Below are 19,091 nucleotides of genomic sequence, written 5' to 3'. Positions count from 1 at the left end.
AGTAGTGACCTGTTGTAATATATATGCTATATACCGCTTGCAAAACAGCAAGGGTCTTTAATAGGACTATAGGAGTAAAAAAATATCTTGCCTTTAACACTGTTTTTCATCTTGCGAGCAACAGGATTTTGTCCCGTTCTCCAACCACTTCTGGGTTGAGCCAGTCTCCATCTACTATGCAGGACCTGGTCCTTTTTATTGATCAGTAGGGTCAACCAACATCAGTCAGGAGATGTGGCAGGAGTGTGTCTACACTTACACAGTGGTAAGCGATTTGGTTCCAGGGCCACTGGTAGGACATGGTGGCAGTGAATGGAGTCAGTAACAGGCTGTTTCTGACCGTAAGAAGGAACCCCTGTTTTGCCAAAAACCTTGGGACCCAGTTTATTTATTATTTATTTATTAACAGTTTCTTATATAGCGCACACAGATTCCGCAGCGCTTTACAGAGCATAGTTATAATCAAAAACACATAACAAATTACAGTACAAGACAGTTTCGGACAAGTACATGGTTAATATGGATAGGTGCACCAGGGGACAGGACACTGAAGCAATTATCAGGGTGGCAGAGGTTTATATATTCTAAGAAAGGCACATGAGGAGAGAGGGCCCTGCTCGTGAGAGCTTACATTCTAAAGGGGAGGGTTAGACAGACTGGGGTGACACAGAAGGCGAAGAAGTGAGCTTAGACAGGTTAGGTTGAGAGATTGTCAGGTTTTATGCAGGAGGGTGGGAATAGGTCAGCTTAGTCTTTAATATTTTAAGTCTAAAAAAGTGCTGGGTCATCCAAGAGTAGACAGCAGAGAAACAGTTGGAGATATGAGTGAGGATAGAGGGAGAGAGATCAGGAAAGGATCGGTAGATTTTAGTATTATCAGCATAGAGGTGGTAGTGGAAGTTAAGTGAGCAAATAAGCTCACCCAGGGAGGACATGTAGAGACAGAGAAGAAGAGGGCCAAGAATAAAATGTTGGGGGACACCTATTATCAATGGAAGAGCAGGAGAGCTAAAGTCATTAGAGGTACAGCTGGGCATTTTTAAAACAGACAGTGCAAATGCAATCAGAAAGAGTAATATTCAAAGTTTTAGCAGTTAAGAGTTGCACTTGTGTTGATTGTAGTTTCCTTCAGTTTCTGTCCAGTTTAAGTCCAGGCTAAGTCAAGGCGACAGTGTGCGGTTGTATATTCCTACTTAGAATCTTCCTACTTTGAATTCTGACAAAATTCTAAAGCCAGATTTCTATAGCCAGCCAAGGCTTAGTCAGCCTCCAATACTCTAATAAGTAGATCTGTAAAAGCTGTTTCTAACTTCAGTAATTAAGACCGCACCCAATGCCCCTCTCCCACTAGAGAAAGTGAGCAATAAAACTGAGATAAGCAAATGGTGAGATGTTACAGACCATGTCCAAGTCACTAGTCAATTTTAAGTCACTATCTAATTTTAAAAATAAATTTGTACATTTACCTAAGACAAAGCAAGATACTAATCACAGTGATGCTAGTTCAAATATGACTGTTGCATGAATGGAATTTTACCTAAGACAAAGCAAGATACTAATCACAGTGATGCTAGTTCAAATATGACTGTTGCATGAATGGAATTTTACCTAGGACAAAGCAGTATACTAATCACAGTGATGCTAGTTCAAATATGACTGTTGCATGAATGGAATTTTACCTAGGACAAAGCAGTATACTAATCACAGTGATGCTAGTTCAAATATGACTGTTGCATGAATGGAATTTTACCAGTTCAAATTGGTGTTCGCTGGACGCAGTTAGCATAGCTCTCCTATAACAGCAGATCACTGTGATCCGCAATTTAAGCAGACCTGTACAAATTATTTTCAGTCTGCACCTCCTCCTGAGCTGATAAACACTAGGGCATGTAGGGGTAAATGTAAGGGAGAAATGATAAAGTGCCTGGTACTATATTACCGGCCAATCAGCTCCTGACTGTAAAGCTACAGGCTGGGTTTAAAAATAGACAGTTAGTAGCTGATTGGCCGGTAATAAAGTACCAGGGACTTTATCACTTCTCCTCCCTTATCACTGCTTCATACACCTACCACATAATGCCCAAGGCAATGAACATGCATTGTGGGCAGGGCTTAATGTGGTCATGCAGAGCTGGGGGGGGGGGGCTCATTTCACTATGCTACCTAATTATTCCTCCTCCACTCCCCCTATTAGGCAGAGACAGGAACAGTTGTAGGGTTTTTGGCATCCCCCTGCATCACCTGCTTTCTGTGAGAATTACTGTGCAGGGCTAATGTGGATGTTAAAATGTTCCACCTCACCATTAGAGGTGGTGAAACTCAGTTCCAACCCGTTCCTCCTCACTTTCAACCCTGATTGTGGGCATAATACATCCAGGGATGTGGTATCTGCAGCTAATAATGGGCCAGATGTATCAAGCTTCAAAAGTGATAAAATGTAGTGATAAACCCCCAGCCAATCAGCTCCTACCTGTTATTTTTCAAACCCAGCCTGTGACATGGCAGGTAGGAGCTGATTGGTTGGCTGTTTATCACTCTCCATTGTATCACTTTTGAAGCTTGATACATCTGGCCCAATGTGTGTAATACCACCATACCCAGTCATGACTCACAATACATCTACCCCAAACTTGTCTTGGCAACAGTATATTACAGACATGTACAAATTCTTACAGGTGAGGTTTATTTTCCAACAAGCTGTATAACAAGCACAAGTGCCCTATATTTTAAGACTTCCTCACAATGACTAAACAGATTTAATGCAGGGTTCCTCAAAAAAAGTTTGCTTCACTTTATTAAAGGCATTTTTATAAAAGATGGAGGGAATTGGAGTTCCCTGGTTAGTTTGATTCGGTGGCTACAGTGTATTGTTAATTCAGATGCCGTTTTTTTCTCTTGTTGTCTATCCCGTTACAAAAGGTCCTTGGTGTGGGACTGAAACGTTGGGCGAACCCCACAGGTTCAGTATTTCTTTCTTGCTAATGAATATATCAAATCTGGATTAAACTAATAATCTTTTAAGAAATATATTTCTGCCTGGAGAGTGCTCTTTCCCCCAGGGTCTGTGACCCGTGTTGACTCTTTTACATTGAACAAATACCTGTGTAATTCAGCAAATTATACCCCTTTCACATTGCAGCTGTAACACAGTATATTTTTTTAGTGCTTTAAAACGGTTCCAGCTGCAATGTGAAAGCTACATTGTCAATTTACCGGTTACAGAAAACCGGTATTTTGACACGTGTTAAAAGCAGGATCCTACACGTTTCTGAGCCGTTTTCCCTGCAGTCTGAACAGCTCAGAAGCGGTATTTGCTACAAATGATAACCACACTTGATCCCCGCCCACAAGCAGGAAAAAAACATTTAAAAAGACATTGTATGACTTTCTATGGGTGAAACGGGTTGAATCTGAAAGGTACAAAACGGTATTTAAACTGCAATATACCTTTACATCATGCAATATGAAAGGGGTTTAACTGGCTTTTGACCAGTTTTAAGAAACGTTTAGAAAATCGGGTTGAAAGCAGGTTTTTGCAATGTGAAAGCAGCATTACAGGGTTGACATGTTTAACCCAGAAATTTGCTGCTCAGTGTAAAAATGGGTCAGACTGCACCTGTAAATATGACCCCGCACTGTAAAACACCAGGTAATTGCCGGGTCACAGGCCTAAAATAAAGGTACATGTATGAATATATTTTCAAATATGCTGTATCCTATCTTTCTACATACAACACGTTGTGCACATCATGTTGGCAGCAATATTCCTGGAAACAGATTGACCACAAACAAGAGCAGAGAGGATGTCAAATATTATTGCTTTATTTTTTTCGCTGGTAAACATTAAACCCATGCACAGACAATAAATGCCATCAGCAAATATAATTATTATATGATATAAAACCAGAGAATTACGGCCGTTCAGTGATAATGCAATAGAAAATCTAGGGGGAAATGTAGTAAATGGCTATACAAACCACTGATTTATGTCAGTTATGTGATAGGATTTAAAGTTGCAATTTATGTTTAAAGGCAATATACAGCAATGTAAAACTGCCATTTAGAAAATAAGCCCAGGAGTCTCTTTGCGGGTGTGGTGTAGGGGTCCGACAGTCATTAGCCCGACTGGCCAGAACTCAGACAGCATGGTGAGCGAAACAAAGCCCCATGCGGGGTCGCTGCGGGCATGGTGGCTTGCTACGCTCGTCACCTATTCTATTCTCCCTCTATGGGGGTCGTGGACCCCCATGATGGAGAACAGCAGGTGGCCGTCGGGAACCCGGCTGTCGATGTTTTGACAGTCAGGATCCCGACCGGCACCCTCTCTTGCTGCCATCACTGACCAGGATTGCAAAACAATCTGACAAGGTGGTAACAAAAATAGAAAAATGGACACTCAAGGGATTCTGGTCATTGAACCAGAATCATCTTCATGCACTAATGCTGAGCACTCGATCAAGACCCATTGAATGGATCTGAAACTTTGATTAATATACTGATCCCATTTCAGATTTTAAACTTCCCCTTGAGTGCCAGTTTTCTATTTAAACATATCCAAAATGTTTTGGTGTATTGAACAAGTTGTTGGGCAGGTATGAGCTAATTTAATGAAGACCTATCGATACCTCTTATTTACAAAGTTTGCGTTGCTTAAAAAAAAAATACAAAAAAAAAGATACCCTGGAATTGATTTATTGCCTTTCCAGAAATTAGCACCTATGCCACCATTACCTTATCTTGTCTCCTACAATACTGAATGGACAAAGATACAAAAACACACACATACTTCTATACTACACGCATTCTAGGATATAGTACAGTGATGTCAAACTCATGGCCCTCCAGCTGTTGTGGAACTACATGTCCCAGCATGCCCTGCCACAGTTTTAGCTATCCGTTATATAAAATCTGTGGCAGGGCATGCTGGGATGTGTAGTTCCACAACAGCTGGACAGCCATGCGTTTGACACCACTGATATAGTATATCCATCCACACATATACTACATACATATTGACCAATGTATTGTCTCTGAACACTAATTCTTTGTATAACACTCATGCAAAGCTCAAAAGAAACGAACATAAAAGATTTCAAAGTGTCATAGTATAGCCTTATATTACAAGTTACTATATTTACATTGTGTCTGGCAGTAAGCAGAACAAGCTTTTGGAAAATGTGAAAGCTTACAGGGCATATTTAAGTAAGATACAATTATGTATGTGCAGGTTTTCAAAACCTGTAGTAAAACTTTTTGAAAAGTAAATACTTTTTTTCAGCATTAAGACAGGTTGTTCATACACCGGGGTTTGCAGCTTGCTGCATACATCAGTATCTTTTACTGTAAAATTCAATAGATCATTGTATGGAACGGTACTTGTGTATTATCACAGCGCCCAATAAGTAGTTTATGTACGGTCTATTCAGCACGAGCTTTACGCAGTCAGCGTAGTCATTCAGAACGCTTACGCTATCAGCATACGCCCGAAGCGCAGCGCTATGCATCCTCCCAACCTTTTCATACCCCCACTATCCACGTCAGCGTGGAGTTGATTTTATAGAGTGTGGCAAGCGTAGGGGATGCGGAACACATGTGAAGTTATCCTCTGCGCTCGCCACGCTTCGGGCTCGTTTTCCGCATGTGCTCGCCACGCTTTGGGCTCGGTGGCTTGCTGCGCTGTATAAAATCAAATCCATGCCAGCGTGGATAGTGGGGGTATGAACAGGTCGGGAGGACACATAATGTGTCCCTGACATGGATAGTGGGGGATTGAAATGGAGGAATTTGCCAGAATTTTACACGGAGCACTGGCAAATGCATCCTTTTTTGTGAACAAGACTCACGTGCGCCACATCCCCTAACCCTGTCCGACTCACTGAAGAGATGGGCAGGGCTTACGTCCACAGCCGCAGAGTGTCTGGGACGCTCGCGCGTTCAATTAACATGGAGCGCCACTCTGCTGGCGTCCGCCAGGGTTGGGGATCTGGTGGTTTCCGGCGCTGTATGTAAAGGGCGTCCTCTGATGCTGTTCGGTTCTCTGCCAGCACACCCAACCCTGTGGAGGCCAGCAGCTTTACTCGTTACTTTACACTACGCTTGCTATGCTGCCTTACTACGACTATGCTGGTTGACGCTGACTATGTAGCTCTTACTACGCCAACTACGTGGCGCGCATCGGCACCATGATAATACACAAGTACCTAAATTAACCATTTGAAGACCAGTCTAAATAGTTTAACTAGATCTAGAAGCCAGAATCTACTGGAATAAGAACTTTGATCCCTGGCTTGTCTAGTAGACTTATATGTGCCAATATACACATTAAATGGATTTATAAAAGGGAAAAGAAAAGTTTTCTCTGAAACTTCTTCAGTGTAAGATATTAATGAAAACTGAGACATCTTACCCAAGTTATGTTTTTTTTTTTTTTTTTTTAAAAAACCATGCTAATAAAAAATAATGTCACCTTTTAATTGAGAAGAACAATACTTCTGCCCTAAAAGTCCTTTACTCTTCTAAAGCTAGGTAAATACCTGAACGACTGTGCAACCCAGCGGTGTGGCTGGGCAGCATAACAATACGACTGAAAAGTACATAACACAATGCTTAAATGTACCACCACATCTTCCGTGGAATCGTCCTATCCCAGGTGCAGCACAACGTGTGAAAAGGATAGGATCGGTGGACACTATACAAAAGTCGTACTGATTGGTCGGATACATCGCATAGTGCTTACCCAATGTTCGCTTTGCAACAGTCAATAGGAAGTTGATATATACCTATGTCCACACACAAAATATATATTTAACACACACACACACACACACACACACTTTCATACACAAAACATATACCTAGCTATCGATAGCAATACTTTTATCACAGCCTGCAGTGTCTACTAACGGATTGTAGAAAAACTTAAAGATTCTGCAAGAGTGCAGATACCAACGTCACTTCCTGCCACTCTCAAGTTGCTTCGATCTATAAATGAAGTTTACAAATGGTAACAACTTAATCTCTGGGATGATGCCTCAGTGTAGCATTGCAAAACAGAAAAACCTGAGAGGAATAAGGTGTCCATAAAATAAATGAAAGGATGAAAGGATCATCTTTATACAGACCTATTTTTGCTTACAGTTTACAAATGCCATTAGATCAATGCTAAAAGTCTTGTAAAAGCCTACAGAAGTTGGATAAAACATTTAAAATGAAAAGGCTGTATTTGTTGACAACGAATCCTAATAGTTTACATCACAGAAATGTATTTCCCTTTGACTCTTCATCTGGAATCGGCTATAGCTTTTCTTGCTGAGGTTAATAGCGCAGAAAAACGTCAGTTATTTCCGCTCTTCACTGTAGCAAAACACCTTGGAAATTCACCAAGATGGGGATTCCCTGATGGCCATACATCGATTGCTTCAGCACAGATACTCGGGTGGAGTGTAGGATCACGGCTCACAGAGCAATGCAAGGTAACAGCACAAGCGTTTTATTCCATTTATGGACAAGTTTTTCATTTATGTTCCTCCGCCACTCTTACTGTTCTTATTAACAGCCTTTTTGGCTTGCTCTGGCAGGCTTGCTGGATCAGACAGGATGGATGTTGTCGTGCTCAAATAGCGAAGTGTGCTCAGCACCACTAAGGGGAAAAATGAAATGACAATGTCTGTGATAGAGCAGTTTGTATAACATGAAAACTGTACAACTAATAGGCTCTAAAGTGTATAGCCAGTTTGTATACGTTTAGACATATTGCCGTGGGTGGGTGGAAGTACTTACTGGGCCTCAGGACGGGGAGAGAGCAGTGCAGATCCAGCCAGTCAAGGGTCGTTCTGCACAACTCATCGATGCTGTTTGTTGATACCATGTCATTGAAAGAGTCAAACAACGGTTTAATGATAATGCTGAACTGAGTTTAGAAACAAAGTTAAGGAATGACACAGCTGCATTCATTAATGAGAAATTAGTACAGGGAAAATCACATTCCATATTCTGCACAATTACTAGTTGCCAAAGTTACTAAACAAGGTAAATGATGAATTATTTGGACCAGTACGGGACACGTTCATAAAGCAACAATACAGTACAAGAAAATAACAAGTTGTGCTAGGAAAAGCAGGAACACATGAAAACATGACTTAAAAGACTTTCATTGTATTAGACAGTTCTTCAATAAAATATAAAAAAAAAAATAAAAAGCCTTTCATGGCTTAAATAAAAAGGATTATGCTGGGAGGAGGTAGGGAATACTGACTGACGGGGTGGTTAGTTTATGGGCATCACTTGCAAGATCTTATTATTTTTTTGTTAAAAGTGTGCCGATGGGGGAGATTCCCATGTGGCTGTAGTCATGCACAGATATGGTAATGCAGCGGGACGCATCTGGGATTAAGCATTAGATCACCTGCGACACCAGCAGGCTGAGTAACCCATGAGTTTACGCAGACCAGTCGCCACAGCTCCGTTGCTGAGGCTATGAAATCACCGTTGGAAGACTGAGATTCTGGTTTTGGCATTCCCAACAAAATGGAGGCCGCCCCCGCCCCCCAATCAGCTGCAGACTGTGAATCCACTGCTGCTTTATTACGTCCATCGACGTGACGAGTACAGGTCCAGCACATGCACAATGTTCTGAACATTGGTAGATTGTGCTGGTAGCCACAACTGTGTCGGTACCTGAATCAGGCCCATTGTACCCCACAAAGAGTGTTGTCACATTGTTCCACCTAGAAATGATGGGGTAGATGTATGAAGCAGTGGTAACCAATCAGCACTGAAGTAATTTTTATAATTTGCATAAACTAAAATGATATAGAGCAGTTGATTGGTTGAAATGGGCCACTTCTCATCTGGCTCATTTCTTCTCACTGCTTCATACATCTACCCTTAGTGAAACCTGCAATCTGACCAGGGGCACACAAACATCCAGCCCTACCATTTCCAGGAGCAGCCATATTATTTAATCAGAGAGGCGGAACCTGTGTGAAGATGGGAGGATGACAAACTAATGTCAGGTTTATTATATGTACAATTGTGATCTTATGCATTTGCTCTGCTGTGACACCTCCCATAAAACTAAAGTGGAAGCCCTATACTAAACAGGTTTGCATACTTTGCATTGGCCATTTTGAAAAGTGTACATCACATTTACTTATCCAGACAGGTGACCCCAGTGTTATCAGTCAGCAGCAGTCATTCCATGGGTGGGGAATTTTAATACATCCTGTGCTATTAAGCAACGCTTTCTCTGCAAGTACAGCAATAGCAAATAACTGCATATAAGCCAGTTCTTTTGTCATTTAGTATCTTAGAAGCTAAAATACTTGACCAAGCAGATCAATAAATACAATAAAATACTTGACCAAGCAGATCAATAAATACAATAAATCTTTGTCCAAAAAGGATACGATCCAGAATCTCCAGTTTTGAATTGTTCTGGTTTTCACATACTTATCGAATAGTTCCCGCATGCGACTGGGTTGTGGCGTTATTGGTACCCCTGTCACTGGAAGTTGCTGCTGACAAGAACTGTAAACAGCAACAAGTTAGTTTTAGTATGAGCAGAACAGCAAAACAATCAGGAGTGCTGTACCGTGCTGTGATTGGTAAACATGGTGCAACGATCATCCCTACTGCAGAGCTTTAAGCCTCGTTTCTGGAAAACCTGAATACTACGAAGTCACGTACCTGATAGCAATGTTCAATCCTTCCACCTCTTCCCTGAGTCGCTTCATTTCTTCCAACACATGAGCCCTTTCTTGTTGCAGCTTCGCAATATGCTCCACTGTCTTCTGTAGTGTGATGGCATGGCTGATCTGATTCAGAAGAACACTCCATTTACTAAACTACCCTTTGAACATTATTGTATATTGCAAAATATGGATAGCAGCACAACTGTGTAGCTGCAAACACCCTGACCACAGGTTGTGTGCTGGAGAATGAGATCACCACATTGAGAACATAATCTAGCAACATCCAGTGATGCAGCACTACACATGAGTACAGTAGATCGGAGTGAAGTTAGTTACCTGTTTGGTGTTTGAGGACACAAAACTGTTAAGTGTGCTGAAGGCAGTTTTTATATTAAATCTCCTCTTCTGTTCTGCAGAAATATGCTTCAGTCGCTGGTTCTGAAACAAAGACATTACGTTAATATACACATTTTCTCCTAACTCAACCTTTTGATACCAACAACACTATTTTGAAAGGTGTCTCTCCATTTGAAGACATCAAGTCTACTCTACGCAATGTCCCCTCAGATTTCAAGGAAAACTAATATGTGCTCACTGTTGCCCATGAAACCCCTATAAATATCAAATCACAAAACTTCTGTGGTCTTTCCCAAGAGCACACACACACACACCAGTGACTTTGGTTCACTATTGCCCTACTGTGACAACACCACACAGATCTACCAACAGTCAAGCCATGACCGGTGCCATTATTATAAGTCTTAAATGGACATGTTGGAAATCCTCAATTCAATGATTCAGACTAATTATCTGGATTGGCGAGTCTTGGATTTTTAGCATGCTGGATTTTGCCGATTCCCTATTTATTTATATTCGGAAACCAATGTATTTTGTTGTCTGGGTAATGTATGGCCCACATAAGAAATCTTAGTGGAGTATGTAATCATTACCCTGCTCTCGCCATATCAGGATCTAACAGGAGATTCTCACGGAAAGACTTAAGGCTGGCATGTCCAACCTGTGGCCCTCCAGCTGTTGTGAAACTACACATCCCAGAAGGCCTTGCCATAGTTTTGATATTAGGGAATGCTAAAACTACGGCAAGGCATGCTGGGATGTGTAGTTTCACAACAGCTGGAGGGCCGCAGGTTGGACATGCCTGACTTAAGGGGTGTATACACGGTGTGATTCCTTTTCTATTCAATCCCGATTCGAACAGGATCGAATCACACGTGAACACATTCAGTGTAGACTGTATAGCACAGATCTGTACTGTATAGTCTTGCCTGTACAGTCTACTTTTCTATTTGACTTTGATGCTGTCCATCAGGATAGAATCAAATGCGTTTGATTTAGATTTAATTTTACTTTTTATAAGCTAAATCAAATAGAAAAATAGACTAAATTGAACAGTGTGTACACCCTATTAGAGTGGATGCACTGGACCTCACAAATTTGTATTGGGAGTGTAAAGTACTGGAAAAGAAATGTAGCTGTCACAGTTCTATGTCCGTTTAGGACTCCTACTAAAGACAGTTCATCAGAGCAAGGCGCCTCCTCCAAAAGTATTGTTACATTAACTAGAAGGAAATTGATTTAAAATCTACCTTGAAATATATTAAGATATAATGGTGATTAAGTTACAGAATTGCATAAGACATTATCAAGTTGGTGGAGTGTGACATTAGCTGTACTATGTAAGAATTTGAACACTGCATAATTAAATCCATGTATTTAGTATCTCGAGGCAACAGCTTTTACAAAAACGTAAATCCACTAGATTGATATGAATACAAAAGGCATAAGTGTGTGAGGCTTTCCCAACCACATATCATGGTTATGTATTAGAATGTTATGTCCATTATACAGATACATTTGTTACGCATTAATCAGCACAAACCCAATATTGAGAGAGAAATCACCCATATGAGGTAGCGGTTGTTCTATCCCTGTGTTGCTCAGGGTGAGACTGTACCTTGGTAACAAAACTATGAGACTCCACTGTGGTTTTTCCTGAGCTTCGTGGGGGGCTGAGGCTGTGTTCAGATGCACAAGGTGATCCCTGCCTTGAATTCTGACAGTCCCGGCCTTAAGTTAAAACACAATATATTCAATGTTGAAACACCAAAGAAAATGTTCATGTTACAACATATTTTTTTTTTTAAATTAATTACACATACATATAACCAATAAGGATAGCTATAACATTTTTAAAATTAGCATCATCAAGAAAAGTTTGGAAACACAAGTAAAAATGTATATGAACAAGTGCCTCTTTAAAATAAAATGTACAAGTATAAAACACACATAGGGTCAGATGTACTAAGCTTGAGAAGTGATAAAATGGAGAGTGATAAAAAAAACAACCAAACAGCTCCTACCTGCCATGTCACAGTCTGTAAACAACCAAGAACTTTCATTTTACACTCTCTATGTGATGACTTTTCACGGCTTTTTTTTTTTTTTTTTAACAAAAACTTATGTTATACAGAATAAAGGAATCACTTTGTACACATTACCCTAGATCAGGCATGTCCAAACTGTGGCCCACCAGCTGTTGTGAAACTACACATCCCAGCATGCCTTGCCATAGTTTTCGCATTCCCTAATAGCAAAACAGTGGCAATGCACAATGGGACTTGTAGTTTCATAACAGCTGGAGGGCCATAGTTTGGACATGCCTGCCCTAGATATTATTAGTTACCTGGAGTATGACCACTGAATAAAAATGCATTACCCACAGCTATCTGTCTCTGAACTCCTGACTCTCAATGTTTATTTTATTGTATTCATTCATGCATATACACACACACACACACTAGGTAGTGCATTATACTGTACTATTTACACTGATGAGACAAAAACATCTTGACCACCTGCCTAATCTGCTCCATGTGCCATCAAAATAGCACAAACACATCAAGGTATGGACTTAATGTAATTGGCAAGGTGACACTGCTGCTAATTAGACTTATTTTGGCTAATGGCAAGTATCAAATTAATAGCCACATGAATGACCAAGGGATCATCAGGAAAACAGTGCTGAAAGCATCAAATTCCCTCTGCCAGCTTGTTTGCTTAATGAGCTGTAAATTGTGACACATTTCTCCTATTACCATCATTAGAATGTTATTTCATTTGTGCCCTTTTGTTGGATGGTATTATGTGGTGTATACACTTTGTTGGCCTCTTTGCATTGTTGAGTCTTGAACACCCAACATCATGTCAGTGGTGTGTGGCTTTTCCCTCCTCAGACCACTGTCATGCAATCAGCAAGGATGACCTTGGACACCCAACATGCTTTTGCGCTCTCAAATTCAGTAACCTGGCCATACTGATTTGACACGTCTCATTCACATGACTTTAAACCATGGGTCTTCAAACTGCGGCCCTCCAGATGTTGTGGAACATGTCCCAGCATGCCCTGACAGTTTTGGCATGCTGTTATAGGAAGAAATGTGGCAAATCATGCTGGGACATATAGTTTCACAACATCTGGGAGGGCCACAGTTTGAAGACCCATGCTTTAAACCAGGCATGTCCAACCTGCGGCCCTCCAGCTGTTGTGAAACTACAAATCCCAGCATGCCTTGCAATAGTTTTAGCATTCCCTAATAGCAATACTATGGCAAGGCATGCTGGGATGTGTAGTTTCACAACATCTGGAGGGCCGCAGGTTGGACATGCCTGGTTTAAACCTTTCTGTATCTTCTGCATTCAACAGCTGCAAGCAAATAATGTTGCACCATTGTTGTGAGACAGTGTATATCATTCAATTAATAAGGTCATAAGTGGTCTCATGTTGGCATGTTGGGACAAGTAGTTTCACAACAGCTGGAGGGCCATCTTTTGGACATGCCTGGTTTAGAATGTTGCAGTGTGCATTAAAACACAGGTCATAACAAATAGTTCTATCTACTCATTCATGACAATCATGCAGGGTCATCTAGTTTTCAGACTTCCCATAATAGCCAACACATACAGATTACTTACAAAAAGGCAAATTAAAGATTTGCCAATTATTTCTCAAGTGCTTCAGGACACCCGTAAAACCAACATACTCTGCAAATATCAATAAACCATAAAAAAAAAGACAGAAATAACTAATATAATATGCTACAATGAAATACATCAAAGCATGGTGTATGCTCCCTCTGAGCTCACAGGATGAAGGAGAAGGCACAGTACTGCAATTCTGTGAGGGGGTCATTTCTCTCTTCACCGAATTCTCATCCGCCGTGTTCGGATAGATTCGAGTTACAGCAGACTGGGTCTTCTGGCTGCCCTGAGATTGCGGAGCTGTTCCAACAAGTATACTGCCGTGAAACTCTCCAGAGGTCTGTTAGATAAGCAAAACTAATAAGTGTTCAATGGCATGCACAGAATTATGTCAACTGTCAATAAATGGATATAGTTATAATAAGGCAACGTCAACTGGATTAGTTGACATTGTGTGAGAATAGCAACACTGACCAAGTTCTACAAAACCATACTGTTACAAAAAAAATAATTGTATAAACTCTATATGAATCAACAGAAAACTACAAGGCTTTAGACAGAGGAATTACATTAATGCAAAAGATAATTTGAATTTAAGAGTTTGTTTCTTACTCCTGCAAGTCCAGCTGGTGCAATGACCACGTTAGGTTGGGGAATTCTTGGCGCCAGCATGGTATTTGTCTTACGTGAGGCAGGAGATACGATCACAGCTTGAGTCTGACCTGAAAAGGGTGCTGAAACAGATAATCAGGTGTCCGGTCAGAAGTAGGTTTACAGAATAAAGACGAATACATATAAAAAAAAACTACAACCATAGGCTGCAATAAATTTCCATTTCATGGTACATAATGACAAGCAAAGAAAAAGACCCATAAAGTTAAAAAAAAAAAAAAAAAAGATACAAATTATGTCTATATAGAATGTTTGTGTCTAGCACTCTTCAAAATTCATCTTTAAACCTTTGAGTGTCAACATTTGGTGAGAGATGTGCAAAATATTGGCTAAAAATCCCAGCGTCACTCACATTTGTCATATAAAAGTAAAAATATATATATATATTTTGTGTAAAAAAAATTTTTTTTATATTTCTTAGATAAAGATAAACATTACACGTCATTTTGATGAATAAAAAAGTTTGCTTGGCAATGGTCACACCTATTTTGTGGAAAGGGTTAATATTTTCCAAGACGTTCCAACCGAGGACTTTCCATTTCCAACCATCATTTGTTTGATGTCCTGTTTATTCATTCTATAATGTGAGCTCAATTGGATCTTTCCTTTACCCATGCCAGAATACTTATGAATTGGTACTTGTTTCCTATCTGGGCGCCCACTAAGTTAATTGCGCACCATGCTATTCTCCGTAGAGAAATCGGATCGCATCGCATCGTACACATACACGATATTGAACGATGCGATGCGATGCGATCCGATTCGATTTCCCATAGGAAACAATGTTAAATGGCTCAATTTAGCCAAATTCTCATAGGAACAATAGTAAATGGGCCAAAAACACCCCTGAACATTGAAATGTCCCCCCAAAAGTAGTTGACGCCACCCCGCCATCAACGTGAACCCGAAGCGTGGCGAGCGCAGCGAGCCCGCGAGGGGCGGCGGTACGCGTCCTCCGACCTTTTCATGCCCTACTATCCACGTCGGCGTGGAGTGAGAATAGAATAGTGTGGCGAGCGCAGCGAGCCACCGAGCCCGAAGCGTGGCGAGCGCAGCGAGCCCCGCGAGGGGACGCGGATACCTTCACAGGTAAACGCGTCCCTTCGCGGGCTTCCCAGGTGTTTGCGTCGCCATGGACACCTGGGAAGCCCGCGAGGGGACGCGTATAACTGTGAAGGTATCCGCGTCCCCTCGCGGGGCTCGCTGCGCTCGCCACGCTTCGGGCTCGGTGGCTCGCTGCGCTCGCCACACTATTATATTCTCACTCCACGCCGACGTGGATAGTAGGGCATGAAAAGGTCGGAGGACGCGTACCGCCGCCCCTCGCGGGCTCGCTGCGCTCGCCACGCTTCGGGTTCACGTTGATGGCGGGGTGGCGTCAACTACTTTTGGGGGGACATTTCAATGTTCAGGGGTGTTTTTGGCCCATTTACTATTGTTCCTATGAGAAATTGGCTAAATTGAGCCATTTCACATTGTTTCCTATGGGAAATCGAATCGGATCGCATCGCATCGTTCAATATCGTGTATGTGTACGATGCGATGCGATCCGATTTCATTACGGTGCCGTACGTAGAAAACCTGGGCGCCCAGATAGGAAACAAGTACCTATGAATTTCCTTTACTGGCTTTCCCTGTACTCTCCCGCCACCAGCCACTCTGCTTCCACTTACTACTATGTTGCGTCACATGACACTATAAATAGTGTTTATATAGTGCCATCTATTTACCAGGGACTGTACAGAGTCATTTAAAATCAGTCACGCTCAGTTGAAGAATAGTCTAAATTTCCTAACGTCCAAGCAGACCAACTGTTCATCTCTTTCCAGCATGGCCATTGGTCTCATGAAGTTATGGGCTGTTGCATTTATACATGCAAGCTTAAAGTACTGCATTGATCTGATCTTATATCTTAAGAAAAAAAGAAGGTAGCAGATTTCACATAAAAACTATAGAAGGGGCAAAGATTATTCCATATTCACTACATAATTTTATCCTGCTTGATACAGCAATGAAGTTTATGAGTATATATGCATGAGGAGAAATTCACCTTAAACCTTTGATTTCCATAGAACCAGGTAACCTGTATTATAGTATATAGTGTGACAGGGACTGCATGAACATCCACTTGGCATGGGTATAAAAAAGCCGGGTTGTGACAGGAAAGAATCCAGGTCAGGTCTTCAGTTTGGTTAAGTCTGAAGCTGGGTATACACTGGATGTCGGAGATTCATTCTGACATCTGAACAAATCACCCAGATTTCCCATACACACTGATTGTTTCGGCCTCCATTATTAATTGCTCCACTGTTCCGAGCTGCATTAGAATGCATGGTGTCGCTAAACATTTTGTTAGCTTTTATGTGCAGCACATCAAACCTGACATCGTGCCATACGACTGCAGGAGCACTCATATCGCATATACACAATAATTGATATAAGCGATGTACTGATCTGATCAGCCTGACTGGACGGTATATCGCTCCATGTGTACCCAGCTTAAAAGACAGTATGATTGCAGACACCCATCGGCTGATTTGGAAAAAAAGGACTTCGACAAAAGGAACAGGAACAGACAAATGTATAGATCAGTGTTTTTCAACCACTGTGCCGTGGCACACTAGTGTGCCTTGAGCTGCTCTCAAGTGTGCACCCAGATCTAGAGATGCTCAAACCAGTTTACAGCCACCTCCAGGTCAACTGTTATTTACTGGTCTCTTCTTTTCATGTAAAGGGCCAATATATTTTATTTTTGTTACCTGTAGGGACCAGTGTGATTGTTTTTTTTTATATGGGGCCAATAGGTTTGTTATTTTTCCTGTGGGGTGCAATGTGTTTTGTCCTGTGGGGATCTCATGGTGTGCCTTGGCAATTTTAAAATCTTATTTAGTGTGCCGCAAGGTAAAAAGGTTGAAAATCCCTGGTATAGATATAGGACTTCACGAGTAGATTAAGTCTCACTATACAATTTATATATAATCAACCTGATTGCTGTAGAAGCTTCTTGCAGCAGGTGGCATTACCAAAATAAAATCTATTTTTTTTCCCTTGTTTCGATTACACCACCATAGTCATAACAGACATTTACCACTAGATGTCCCTGTATTATCTGGTTTCACCAACATCTCAACCTTATTTCCAGTTGAAGAGTTGTTCATTTAGATTTAAATGGTATGGTCCCAATGATTTAATGTTTGTCCGTTACTTGATATAATAGTCTAACCCTGGGTACATGCAGGTCGATATATTAGGAGTTCAGTTGAATGGCTGATATGTAAGCTGGTCCATTGGCCAATATGTATCAGGAAATAACTGCTCCGTTGTGATGGAACAACTGTTCAGGCAGCACGTATAGTGGTCTGATGACAAGGGGGGGGATGATTCAAAGGAAACACCCCCGCCGGGCAGTGGGGCCAGAAGCTCCCCCGATAATCAGATATATAAATAATCTGGAAATGATTCAATTTATTGCCTGAAAGCCTGTTCGCCAATTACCTCAACTAATTAAATCTCTGGCTGTATCCCCCCCCCCCCCCTTCATATCATTCGGTCCGCTCTGGTGGTGACACGATGCAGGCTCTCCCCACCCTATCTCTTGCTACTGGCACTGCTAAGGAGGAGCCCTGAGCCAGCCGAGCAGTTGTGTGTGCCCAGCATCCTGCCAGCACCAGTTGCTGAGCACAAGAGAAGGGTGGGGCAGAGAATGGTTGAGGAGGGGCCTGCTGCCTTAGCAATCTAAAGAAATATATCTGCAGAGCAACTGATCTGCAGCTGTATCTGTAGGTGTGTACCCAGCCTAAGAGCAGCACTGATAGGTATGTACAAAGAAATAAAAAAAAGCAGGCACATAGAACAAGAAAAAAAAAATCTGAAAAAAAGTAAGAAAACACAAAAATAAAAAATTAGCAAAACCTTGAAAAAAATTCAGAATTGCTTAAAGCACATAAGACAAAATACATAATATATGTATAACACCTAAAACAAATACTGTATATTCCCTGTGGCTACATTTCAAACATTCTAAGGGGGGTATGCAATCCCTTAACACGACCGTCGGTCCGTCCCGAAAGCAGGGCAGATTCCCCAAAAAATCTCTTCTTGGTTGTAAAACAATAGAAGCTTACCAGGTGTAAAAAGCAAAGATAATGTCTCTGGCTGGGGACCAGGCACAATTTTTTTAGGTTGTTTTTTCTGCTTGGCTCCAGAGCTGGAGAGTGCAAAGTATGTGTGGGGCCGAGGGTGTTGGGAGACCCCAGCGGTTTGCAGTGAAATGTTGCAAGGCACTTGCTGCGTAGTAAGAATGAGGTTCTGGCTCTGGCTGAAGGTAGTTGCAGAAGGATTATGGGTAAGGGTTGCAGAGGCTGTGTGCGTGATAACGGAGGCATTGCAAAGTGAAAATTTATTAGTGTCCGCGCTAACAAAGGAAGTCTGGGGTGCCAAGCAGGCATTTGGAGGCACGGATGGTGGAGCAGAAGGGGTATGAAAGATAGTCACCGGACGGGGGAAAATGGTGCTAAAACCTTGCTGGCTGCTTATAGAAGTTTCTGAGTTAAACTTGACTGGCCCATGAGCTGTGGAGATGCTGCCCACACTGGAAGCTCTCTCTCTTCTCACTTCTGGTACTCGTGGAAGGATGGAGGGAGGACCTGGGGACGGGATTAACTCCTCATCAAGATTCACAGGTGCAAGGTTGCTTGTTGGCAAAATAGGCTGTAACAAAATAAACCA

The 19,091-nt window shown here is 41.6% G+C and overlaps 1 protein-coding gene across 1 annotated transcript in view; it reads right to left on the bottom strand.

The window, feature by feature from the left end:
• Positions 1-3,799: 3,799 nt before the first annotated feature.
• Positions 3,800-19,091, bottom strand: part of MLXIP (MLX interacting protein) — a 63,089-nt gene continuing 47,797 nt past the window's right edge. Inside the window, exons 9-17 of the mRNA XM_083151317.1 lie at positions 18,488-19,073; positions 14,304-14,425; positions 13,857-14,031; positions 11,668-11,780; positions 10,029-10,130; positions 9,688-9,815; positions 9,408-9,528; positions 7,780-7,909; positions 3,800-7,639 (exon numbers count right to left, since the gene is read on the bottom strand). Of these exons, the coding sequence (XP_083007443.1) occupies positions 7,518-7,639; positions 7,780-7,909; positions 9,408-9,528; positions 9,688-9,815; positions 10,029-10,130; positions 11,668-11,780; positions 13,857-14,031; positions 14,304-14,425; positions 18,488-19,073 (1,599 nt within the window). The 3' untranslated portion in view covers positions 3,800-7,517. The remainder of the gene's footprint in view (positions 7,640-7,779; positions 7,910-9,407; positions 9,529-9,687; positions 9,816-10,028; positions 10,131-11,667; positions 11,781-13,856; positions 14,032-14,303; positions 14,426-18,487; positions 19,074-19,091) is intronic.

Source organism: Crinia signifera, chromosome 1 (assembly GCF_055691185.1).
Source record: "Crinia signifera chromosome 1, ASM5569118v1, whole genome shotgun sequence".
Taxonomy (NCBI): Eukaryota; Metazoa; Chordata; class Amphibia; order Anura; family Myobatrachidae; genus Crinia; species Crinia signifera.
The sequence above is the reverse complement of the archived record's forward strand: the minus strand, read 5'-3'. Positions and strand labels throughout refer to the sequence as shown.